We start from the raw sequence: 12,613 nt of genomic DNA on the forward strand, positions 1-12,613 counted from the left end.
TTAGTCAGTACATGATTACATGCTATATTCATTTCCTCTTGCTACTGTAACAAATAACAAATGATCACCAACTTCATGACCGAAAACAGCACAAATTTATTATCTTATTCTTGAGAATAGAAATCTACAAAAAGCATTCTGGGCCTAAAATCAAGATGTCATCAGAGCTGGCTTCTTCTGAAGCTCCAGGAGAGAAGCCCTTTCCTCTGCCTTTACTAGCTTCAAGAAGCTAGTCAGTAGTCCTTGTGGCCCCTTCCTCCATCTTCGAAACCAGCCATGTAACATCTCTTTCTCTCTCATGGCCTTCTTTCCTGTATCAAATCTCCCTCGGCCTCTGTTTTATAAAGCTATATGTAATTGCATTTAGGACTCACCTTAATAATCTAGAATAATCTCCCCATTGCAAAATCCTTAAATCCCTTTTGCAGTATCAGGCAACATTCACATGTTCTAGGGAATTAGGACATGGTTACTTTTGGATCAAATGTCAAATGTCATAAGAGCAAAATAGGAAATGAGAGAAGAGTTTAAAAAGTTTACAAGTATTTGGTCAAGGAAAAACAAATCTGAGTTGAAAATGACTATGCAAAATAAAATTTTATTGTCATTTTTAGGCGTCTTAAATGTTTATCTGCGTTTGAAAGGGCAAACAACAATAGAGAATCCACTGTGGTCTTCAAGTGGGAATAAAGGACAAAGATGGAATGAGGCTCATGTTAATATATACCCAATTACTTCATTTCAGGTAAGAATAATAATTTTGGCTAATTGCTGTAAATGAGCATAACATTAAAGGTAGATCTTGAGGAAATATTAAAATATGAATATTCAGAAATCCCATGATATAAGCATCACAAAAATTATATGATTAAGTTTTGCTTTAGTTCTAAAAGCTGCTTTATAAAGATAAATGCGCTTTTCCTTTATTCATTAATACTCACCAAGTAATTGGTTTGAATAATAGTTTATCAAAATTTAAATGATTTGCCTGCATAAAATGTAATCCATTTCTATAAAACCACATGCTTATATTTTACTCCCTGAAAAAAAAAATATATATATAGATGTATATATATAAGTTTCTATAATAATGGAACTTGGTAATCAATTCTCAATCTGTCTGAATTTTTCTTGATGAAATTTTATGTACTCATAGCAAAAAGTTCCTTTTGATTTAATGCCATATCAGTAATTGATCACTGATTATTAAAATTAAGATGACTTTATTTTTCTTTGTTTCTATATAGAAAAGTAGTAAAACTTAGAGAGTTAGCTAAGAGAGTTACCAATAAAAATATAGAAGTTGTAAAGACTGCAACACTGGCCATTATAGCTAGAGACAACAGATGATTAAGCCATTTCAATGGAGTTAATATAGTTTTTAATGATTTTAATGTGTATAAACATATATACATATATAAATATATATCTACATATCCAAATATTTTTATATTTCAAAAATATGGTAAAATATCTTCAAAGTCTATGACATATATCTTCTGCAGCTCTATGCCTTATTTCAAAAGAATTCAAATCTATTTCATGACACTGTATTTATAGCATTGAATATTTCTTCTACTAGTGTTTTTTTTGGATGCATTTCATGGCATATGTTGTGTAAGGGTATAGAAAATCGTGCCAATTTTTAATTGGTAGAATGACCTTTTCTTGTAATCTAATCTATAAATTCTAATTGCTTTGGAGATTGCACTTCTAAATCAAACCAGGATGTCCCATATATTACGAAATTTTTCTGTGTGGATGGGAGCAGTCACCATTCCCAGTCCTGTGAAGGCTGGGCACTGTTAACTCAAATTCATCCCTCTGGTTCTTTCCCAAGTAATGGGTAGATTCCTTATTTCATGTCCTGATCAGTACTCTGCTGAATACTCAAGGGGGACTCTCTGCAGTGCTCTGTTTCTCTCTTTTTCTCTGCCACTGTTTTTCTCTGGTATTCTGGTATAATTAATACAGAAATCCAAATTAATTTTAAAATTCCCATTTGAATTTACTTACCAAAAGTTAATTTTCTGATTATGCAGTATTTTTTATATGTTAAGTTCGCTGAGTTGCATGAACACACTGTGAAAACACTTCAATTTTAAACTCGTCATTTCAATTAAGGGAAATAATTTTAAATAATATTGCTATTGTGTGGGAGGAATAGATTTTGCATAATTTTATCCCTCTTTTAGGAGACCTAAACCTTAACATTTTCTCCATGAGTACCTAGATGCTGTTAATTCCTTCTTCAAGTCAGTTAAACCAAATGCATTTCAGAAGTACTGAAGAGGAAACAAAAATGGTTTTATCTCTGTAATAAATAATGTCAAAATAATGATGGAAAGTCATAAAAATATGACAATTTAACTTTTTAAACTAGAGTCTTAATTCTCAAAATAAATATAATTAATATTTTTTGTTGTGTAAAGATCACATCTTCTATGGCTAAACACATCATATTTTAATGAACTTATAATTTCTCATCTTTATATTCTAGAAAATGCCAAGCAAAGATTAATTTTTACAAATGCTTAAAAGTTTGGCTAAGGCACATCATTTAAATTTAGTATCTACACTTTATATTTGTCTAATCTAACTCACATAAAAACAATGTCAAGTAAAACATGCTCTCTCTAGATCTTAGTCTAGGAGTCAATTATGAATCTGTTCGAATCTATAAAATTTAATTACAATAATTCAGAAATACAATTGTAGTCAAGAGCTCAGAGCATAAATAAAACATGCAATAAATATTTCTTTGTGAAATTCAACCAGTTCAAAACTAATCTATATTTTCCTAATAGCAAAACTGTGGAAATCAAAAGGAAACAAACATGCTACACAGGATCTTTTTCTTTCTGTTCAAAAAGGACCCTGTGGAAAAAAGTATGTATCTGGCCTATTAAATAGATTCATCATCACAAGATTACAAATAAATATTAAAAATATAAATTATGACTGTACTAAGAGTTTTATTCCTGGAAATTATTTTTATCATTCCAATAAATAACCACTAATTAGATTTATTTACACACAATGTCTAAAATTCCTACTATGCTTAAAGAAATCACCTTGTTTTATCAATGACAAAATGTAGTATCAATAATTGTAAATGTAAATGTAAATTATATATTTGCAAATCAGCCTACTTTTTTTTACTGTACCACTTCATTCATTCCATATCACCAAGGGATGAAATATTCACATAAGGTAATGTTGTAGGTATACGAAGCCCTGTGGACACATGATGCTTTGATTTTTCTTGATTTCTACTTTTGCTCTTCAGCAGACCACAAACTTATAGTCAACATATTGCCAGTAGGTAGGTAGCACACATACTAAATTACATTAGTCAATCTGCTTCCTGATGTTTACTACAGATGGTTTCCGACACATTCTCTCAATCTGACTACAAAAGGCTCTGTCTTTCACAATTTCACTGCTCATGGACTTTTTTTTTTTAGCACAAGCCTAGGTCCAACCTTTTGATTTTGATCAAGCTGCACAGGGAGGCAGGAAGACAGGATGAAAAAGAAAAGTAACAGAAAAAGGAAAATTGTTTAATCCTTTAAAGGCAGTAGCAGAAGAGGTGTTGAAATGCTTTGAGTAATGGCACGATCGTTGTAATTAAACTATGACTTTCCCAGGACAGCAGCTGTGAAAAATTCAGAAATGACTTTGATGACATGTATGTTTTAGTTTTGATTTTTAAAGAAATCTCACCATTTTATATGACTCCTACCTGGAAGTAACAAGAACTTACTAAGTGAAAGCAATTGTGTACTTTGAATAAGAAAAAGCGTAGATATTTTCTTCAAACTTTTTACCTTTACATAGCTAAGATGGGAAATCCATGTACTGCCATTTTGTTTTGGCTTCAGTGACACAGAACACAGGGATGTTTTTCAAACATCCTTCCTAATAAAAGGATTTTGACTTCAGCTTCATCTGTGTAAATTTCAAGTGCGAGCAGGTGCAGAGCATTTAACCCACCTTTATTAGAATCTTTACCACATCTCACTTGCCCACATAAAGCACATGGGAATGCAAACCCCTTATCTTTGCTATGGCTACATTGTAAAACCTGTTTTGCACTCTACAAACAGTATTTAATAGTAACTATTGATTTACTCTAACATTGACTCTCTATCAGGTAAGGGACACATATCAAAGAGGGAATATACCCCAAGACTTAAGAACCTACCTTTTGGAAAAACGGAAATATTTTCTCACAGGTAGTTTGCTCATAGGGGCACTTTATAGACCTTAAACAACAATGTGCTTGAAATGTAGTCACCTCAGCCTTGTTCAGTATAGGAGATAATAGTTGAAATGTCTAACAATGACTATAGGGTACTGGTTAAATAAATTATATCCATAATGTGGAATATTCTGCACCTTAAAATGACTTCCCTTTCTCCATATTTAATTCTCTCAAATGTTTATACTGTTCATTTTTTTTCTAAATTGTTTCTCATAGACCTTTCAAATAAAGGACTGTTTAAAAGTCTTCTGAGACTTTTTAAAGCCACTTCCCAGTTACCTTTCCAGACACTATCCTATCTCAAATGGAAGTCATCAATTCCAAGCAGCCACAATAATACTTCTATCTGAGGACTGAGAATTTGCTAAACTGCTAACTTGGTTATAGTGTTTTATGTAATACACTTGTGCTGTAGTTTTCTGATGAACCATGGTAGCTACAAAACCTTTTATCATTTGAAGGAACAAGTGTAATACATAAAACAGTAGAACCAAGCTAGCAGCTGCCATTTTGTTTTGGCTTCAGTGAAACAGACCATTTTAAATGTTTTTCAAAGAGATGGCTTTGGAGAATCTTTAAGAACATGCTTATCTTAACATAGACAAGCAGGAAACTCCATATTTATCATATTTATATATCAGTAAGAACTCACATTTTTCTCTGCTATCAAATCATGAAAATTATTCTTTGTTTATGAACTACATTTAAGTGAAGGACAGGGTCTCAATACAAAAGTTGACAAGTAATTCCCTCTGCTTACTACCTGGAGATTCCCTTTGATAAAATTATGAGAGCGTATCAAAGAACATTGGATCAATTTCTCAAAAATAGCCTAAGTTCTCTCAAAATCATCGTAATTCAGCTACGGCTCTCCCAGGACAGCAGCTTTGAAAAGTTCAGAAATGACTCTGATTTGCCTTTGAGGAGATGTTTTCAAATAAAAACAAAAACAAAAACTTTAACATTGATAAAAATAAACATTGTCAAATCTGTTGTGATGACGTAAGTCTAGAAATGTTATTAATAATGCACATTACCAGATTGATGTTAGAAACAGCTTTTTATAAAACTATTCTTTGGAATGACCAAAATAGATATTTTCTTTTAACATATAAATATTTTTCTAGAACTATACACCTACCACTAAATGCATGAATTGCCTTACAGTATCAAAAAGATTAAAAAGTTTTCCTGAAAGCAAGGAATAATTTGGGAGTCATAAAGAAAATTCTAAGAGTCTTGTTTCTGTAAAAATAAAAAATATATATAAATTTGCTAATTGTGCTTCTATTGTCATTGTATTGATTATTTAATAATAAAGTATTCTGATTTTACTCATTTATTCTTTCAATATTCATGCACTGAGCCTCAGTGACCACCATTGTTATAGCCACCATAAATTCAAAGGTATACCATGAGATATTCAACATAAATAGACTGATAAATATCTTCAAGTTTAAAAAATGGAATATCAGCAGTGAAATCATGGAGGTAAATTATAAAGTCAACATGGGAATATGACAAACATATTCAATCTGTTTGTGAGAAATCAATGTCAGAGATAGAAAAACTTTGGTCTGGGCTTCAATATACATGTTACTGTTGTAAAGAATCCAGAATTGATTCATTCTTTAAAATATTTCTAGAAAACTAATGTTATGAGTTATGTTCAGATAAAACCAGAAAATATCTATGTCAGAGAAAGACTTTTCAAATAAAACATTTTTTTCTTATCCTTAAAAATTAAAAGAGGATGTGTAGTCATTTTTTTATTGTATTATTTGATTAAATTTAGTTTTGCTTTAAAATTGACACAGAGCTTTTGATGAGAAAAACTAATATAATGCAAGGAAAATTGAATTACCGTTTTTGGGATGAAAATTTATGTTTTCTGCACATTTTAATTCTGAAAGTCATCAAATCTAAAAGATGCCAGGATTACTGACAAGTTTGCTTTTGTCTCCTTGATTTCTCAAAAGAAATTGATCTGCAAATAAAAGCTCCACATTTAGGTTTGTTTCATTCATATTTGTAGCTCATTTTTGAAGGTATCCGAGGTCCTGGAATAGAAGGTGACATTGCTATTGACGATGTATCAATTGCAGAAGGAGAATGTGCAAAACAAGACCTAGCAAGTAAGAGTAAGTATCTTTGCTTGAGATGGGTTTGTTGTAACGTTAAAGTAACATTACTATTAAATTAACATTTAATTTAATTAATTTTAAAAACAGTTATTTTTAGTTGGTTTATTTAAAAATTCTTATATCTAATACCCTAAAGTTTCTTCAGTTATTTTTAAAGTATTAAATTCAATTGCAGACATATTTGGCCTAAGATAAAATAGAAGTGACATTTTGATTTAGATCTGTGTAAGGCAAGCACACTTTTATTGTTAAGATTTTAAAGTACTTTGACATTATTTGTTTTAGACGATTTTAAAACTTTTATTAAAATATTTGATGAACCTGTATACGTAGCACATATTTATAATGTAAATTGTATTAGTCAATCTTCATTCTGCTATAAAGCACTGCCCAAGACTGGGCAATTTATAAAGGAAAGAGATTTAATTGACTCACAGTTCAGCAAGGCTGGTAGGCTTAAGGAAACTCACAATCATGGCGGAAGGTGAAAGGGAAGCAAAGTACCTTCTTCACAAGGTGGCAAGGAGAATTGCTGAGAGAAGGGGGAAGTGCCCCTTATAAAATCATCAGATTGGCCGGGCGCAGTGGCTCACCCCTGTAATCCCAGCACTTTGGGAGGCCGAGGTGGGCGGATCACGAGGTCAGGAGATGGAGACCATCCTGGCTAACACGGTGAAACCCCGTCTCTAGTAAAAAATACAAAGAAATAAATTAGCCAGCCGTGGTGCCCGCCCCTATAGTCCCATCTACTCCGGAGTCTGAGACATGAGAATGGCGTGAACCCGGGAGGCGGAGCTTGCAGTCAGCTGAAATCACGTCACTGCACTGCAGCCTGGGCGACAGAGCAAGATTCCGTTTCAAAATACATAAATAAATAATAATAATAAAAAAATCATCAGATCTAGTGAAAACTCACTTTCATGAGAACAGTATGGGGGAACCGCCCCCATCATTCAATTACCTCCACGTGGTCTCTCCCTTGAAACGTGGGGATTATGGGGATTATATTTCAAGATGAGATTTGCGTGAGGACACAAGCCTAACCATGTCAGCATAGATGTTTTTATGCCTCCAGTTTGTGAATATAGTGAATATATTTCCTGTGATATATTAGTGAATTTTTCCTAAGGAAAAATTCCTTAGCCAATTTTTTTTTTTTTTTTTTTTGAAACGGAGTTTTGCTCTCATTGCACAGGCTGGAGTGCAACTGTGCAATCTCTGCTCACTCTGCAATCTCTGCCTCTCGGGTTCAAGTGATTTTCTTCCCTCAGCCTCCTGAGTAGCTGGGATTACAGGCGCGCGGCACCACGCCCTGCTAATTTTTTGTATTTTTAGTAGAGACGGGATTTCACCATGTTGACCAGGCTGGTCTTGAACTCCCAACCTCAGGTGATCCACCTGCCTCGGCTTCCCAAACTGCTGGGATTACAGGCGTGAGCCACTGCTCCTGGCCTTTTGCCAGCCATTTTAACAGACTCAGCATTGTAAAGATATTAATGAAGTAGCCCTAATATGGTCCAATCTCCTATCTGCACCAAAAGCTTATTTAGTAATTTGATTTTCACTTTATACCCTCTTTTGAATATGACAGTTTAATGATATCTTTAATTTTATTTTTTCATCACAGGTCCATTTTATAATAGAAGAGATATAAATAAAACATGATAAATAATGCACAAAGATTTAGAATTATGTGTTTAGCTGCTTCTTAAAATCCTCATCTCTGTATTTCACATTTGAAGCTATGAAATCTATAAAATCATTCCTGTTAAAAATGACTGCAATTGAAGGATTATCTTAGACTCATCTGGAATCTTTTATTTTGTGGTCATATATAGAAAAAGTAATCAAACTAAATTTACACAAATTGCTCATCAATTATTTAGCACATATAAAAGCATGAAAATCTATCTTGTGTAAGTCTAGAGCAAATCAGAGTCTTTGTTAATTTTCTATATTTGGTGAGAAACTATATCAGTCTAGATGTTGAAAGTTAAATGTGTACAATTGTCCACTGATTACTCATATGAACTGAATTGACTCAATTCTTAAGTATTGTCAAAAGACAAAAACTAAGATTTTTATATAACAATGAGCCATTTTGCTCGTAGTATCTTGTCATAAACTTAGTATTTCAAGTAACATATTTAGTAAAAATTTATCCTTGTATCTGTCTAGTTCTGCTTTAGAAAACCAGTAGCTATATTCAAAAGAACAGTTTTTCTAATGCACAGGAAAACATGTATTCTCCTGAAAGGATAATAGTATTTCTTTTGAATTTCGTAGTATGACTGAGTGGCAGTAACATTTTATTAATTAAAGGCAGTTACAACTATATACAGAAATTTTACATTTTCATAATGTAAGCACAAATCTTATCAATAAATTCAATAAATTGAATTAAACTTTTCAAAGGAGGGAAGCAAAGGAAATTATTTACTCCCTAGTGCAGAAAGAAAGCATAACTGATAAAAGTAGCCACAGTTAAATGCCTGTGAAAGCCCATAGGGACTTCATTACTGTACAAGTTCTATTACAATAGAATATTTTTATAATTAGTTTTTTTCCTCTTAAACTAGCAAGTCCAAGAAATGTGCGGCAGTTTTAAATATGAAAATACCCCCTGTATGTAATGGGGATATTTTTATTTAAACTCTATAAATTAGGGGAAATAAATAATCTTAATTGAACAAAAATAATCTATTTGGTATCAGAAAGTTTACTGTTACATTTGTGTCATTTAATTACCATTTATTAAGTTCATTTTGATGACTAGGATTTGATTGATTGATGATTATTAAATGAATATTATATTCTAAGTACAGACCAACCTGAAGGCTGAAAGCCTCTTCCTGATTCCTCAGGCTGCCAGTTATTTCCGGGCGATAAATGGAACTATGGTCCACACCATCCAGATATAAGATTGTTTGTCTCCATTGTCAAACTCAACTCTACCCTAGATACAAGCCATTTTGTAACTTTAGCTAGGTTAATGAATTATACCTGTGTTATCCCTCCTCAGTAAGGCATGCATTCTCAGAGGCATCACCTGGACACCAGGTTTTAACAGAAATCCCAGTTAAGTAGAACTTTCCAGGCTGATTGGTGGAAGGGATTTTTTTAGTTAGAATGGACTTCATCATGCCTCTAAAAGTTAAAATAAAGAGAAAATGATTTGTATAATTTATAGATAATGGACTGATCTAAACATGGATAATCTACTAGTTGCAATAGTAATTTCAGTACACATAAGCATCCCTTTCTAGTTTTCATTAAGATATTCTTTCAGTCTTCAAGCTTATCCACTTCTGGAAGCTTGAAAAACAAAAAATCTACTTTGTGAAGATTTCTGACAATTTTCTCCATGTTCGGCTTTCCTAGGGCTAGCAGAACTCTCTAAGATTGAGCTCAACCACAAACCTCTGTGAATATCTCACGAACAAGTTTTCATAGCATATTATATCAATTTAAAATCTGTAAATCTTTTTATCAAGTGCCTTACCATATATTCATTTTCCTTTTCACTTCCCTTAGCAATGAAGCTGATAAACAAAACAAAATAAAAATAAATATCTTCCATATACTTGTTTTATTATTCACCCAGGTTGTGTTAGTAGCTACGTGAAATGCTTATTCTTCTTTTTTTTGTTTGCATTTATTTTCCTTATCTTTAGATTCCGTTGATGGTGCTGTTGGGATTTTGGTTCATATATGGCTTTTTCCCATTATCGTCCTCATCTCTATCTTAAGTCCTCGAAGGTGACCTTATCCTGGCAGAGGCTATAAAAGATTCACCAGGCACTGGCATGAAGAAAGAGTCTTTGTAAATGGACATTGAACAAACAAACTACCAAAGATTCCTCCACTGACTACTGACTCAAAAACAAAATAATAAAAACAAATTTTTTTAAGCACTGGGGATAAAAAGACATCATGGAAGTATAACTTATTCCAAACTAAACATAAAAGATATTCTTGACCTGAGTAGAGAAGAGACCTTCAGGTGCTTTTGTGGCTAAAAAGATCACAGCGTCATCTGGTTGAACTCTGGAAAAAAAAAAAAAAAAGAAAAAAAGAAAAAAAAAAGAGCTATAGAAATCCTTGTCAAAGCACAAAGTCATGGCTGGTTTTGTTTCAAATGAATAGTTTGCTTGTTACCATGGAAACCCAATGGCCTGCCAACAAAAACCTCACTGTAAACAGGGTACGTGAAGAGCTGGCATTTATTTTCCTTTCGAGAAGGTTTTCATAGAGAATTAAATAAATGTAGGCCCTTTTACCTTTGGCTGTTACCTTTCCTTGAAAATAACCCGAACTCAGAATTATTTAAAGCATTCATGTTTCTCCCCACCTTATCCCCATCCCACATGTATTATTATTATTTTTCTCCCATGGCTAAGCTAGATAACTGTATGCTGTCTCTTTTTGCATGCACTACTATCCAGGATGGTAAACCTGGGCTTACATATTACACAGGCTTATCGGAGTTTGCTTGCGGCCACTTGAACACCCAAACTACGTCATCTGTTCCAATGAAGAAACCAAACCACCATCTTTTATAAATTGCCATGGAAACCAAGTGCCTTCAATGAAACAAGCCTGAATAATTTTCAACTCAGAAGCTTGCACTGCTAAGAGTGGTTTGTGTAAAACTATTTTATAAACAAACTACAGAGCCTAAATGTGCAAATTACAGGCAAGACAACAAAGCCGCTTCTGAAGAAGAAAGGACCGAAGCTGCTGCGTAAGCCCATGCAGACAAGATATTTGTTGTTTAACCTCCTAGACAGCCATGGCCTTTCGGCTTATTGTCCATTAGAAAATTACTTCCATTGAGACCAGATATGGAGCAACACTTTTTTTCTTCCAGGTTATTAAATGGGTCAACCAGAGCAAAAGGTTATTAAGAATACTTAGTGCAGAAGATGGTAGAACACAAAAGTGGTTTTTTTTTTACTCTAACCTCCACTTGAAATGAAATTGGCCCTAGCTTTAGAGGGAACAAGAAAATGTTTGGGATTGCAGTGCATACTAACTCTACAGTGGAACTGGGCCTGAAAAATCTGGCTTTATTCTAAACTCTGAGCGTAATATGCCTCTGCCCTTTAGTCAGACTCTGCAAATTGTGAAATATTATTTTATTATTTTACCAAGATTAAAAAACACTTTTACAAAAAAACAAAAACCTGTAAAAATGATTTTGAGCTACCTGAGGACAAATCATATCTTTAACCAGCCAGTTTTCCAATGCATTGTAAATTTCACTTAAACCTGTTGGTTATGAAAATTTGAAGATCCTTTTCCTTAAATTATCTCAGCTTTTAACTTCATTTAAAAAGACTTTTGCCTAAGAAGAGTATTATTATTATATGTTCTTTCAACATCCCAGGATTAAAAAAAAAACTGCTTATGCAAGTAATTGGAATATAAGTATTAAATTATAACATTTGCGAGTATTAATATAAAAAGCACAACAAAATGTAGTGGAAAACGACAAAGCTTGATTTTTTAAAACAATTCTGTAGAAATGTTTGTGCAAATTCAATAATTCAACTTAAAATATAATTTTACAGCTTATGTTCAATAAAGCCTCTTTCCAGGTAAGGTATGACAAGCAGTATGTGTGTTTGTTGAGAAGTATTCACTTATCACTAAAATGAAATTAGTTATACAATTTATTGGTTACCATGGGATAAATCTTCAGTGTTCCACATACCTTAATGTCTGCAGAAAGAAATTTTAATAGGAACTCCCTGATGCACTCTCCTATATTTGTAATACATGCAAAAAGCAGTTAAACCTTTGAAGGTTAAATATGAAATATATATGAACCTGGAATTTAATGTCTATTTTCAGTCAGTTCAAAAGGGGACCAGTTTGAATATTTAGGTAATGATGGAATTGATCTGAACCAAGCCCTTTAAATTAAACATAATAAACAAATGAGTTTCATAACTTATTTGAATTAATTAGACATATTAATATTTTTTCAGTTTCACAGTAACCTGTACACTTTATCAGACCAAAGAGATTCAAGTACACGATATCTGGGGCATTCCTTTTACTTTTTACAAAATTTCTCTTCATCTTGACTTCCATTTTGTGGCAACTAGCCCCTTTTCTCCACTATCTCTTATCAGGAGATCACCCTTTTTAATTGATTTTCTGCACTCTCATTCATGATAGTAGCAATGAAAATGTT

The 12,613-nt window shown here is 32.8% G+C and overlaps 1 protein-coding gene across 2 annotated transcripts in view; it reads left to right on the forward strand.

Moving 5' to 3' along the window:
* MDGA2 (MAM domain containing glycosylphosphatidylinositol anchor 2) overlaps positions 1-12,019 on the forward strand; it is an 825,087-nt gene extending 813,068 nt beyond the window's left edge. For both annotated transcript variants that reach the window (XM_011947064.1, XM_011947065.1), the window contains exons 15-17: positions 615-745; positions 6,303-6,408; positions 10,086-12,019. In XM_011947064.1, the coding sequence (XP_011802454.1) occupies positions 615-745; positions 6,303-6,408; positions 10,086-10,174 (326 nt within the window). In that variant the 3' untranslated portion in view covers positions 10,175-12,019. The remainder of the gene's footprint in view (positions 1-614; positions 746-6,302; positions 6,409-10,085) is intronic.
* The last annotated feature ends 594 nt before the right edge of the window (positions 12,020-12,613 follow it).

Source organism: Colobus angolensis, unplaced genomic scaffold (genome assembly GCF_000951035.1).
Source record: "Colobus angolensis palliatus isolate OR3802 unplaced genomic scaffold, Cang.pa_1.0 Scaffold258, whole genome shotgun sequence".
NCBI lineage: Eukaryota > Metazoa > Chordata > Mammalia > Primates > Cercopithecidae > Colobus > Colobus angolensis.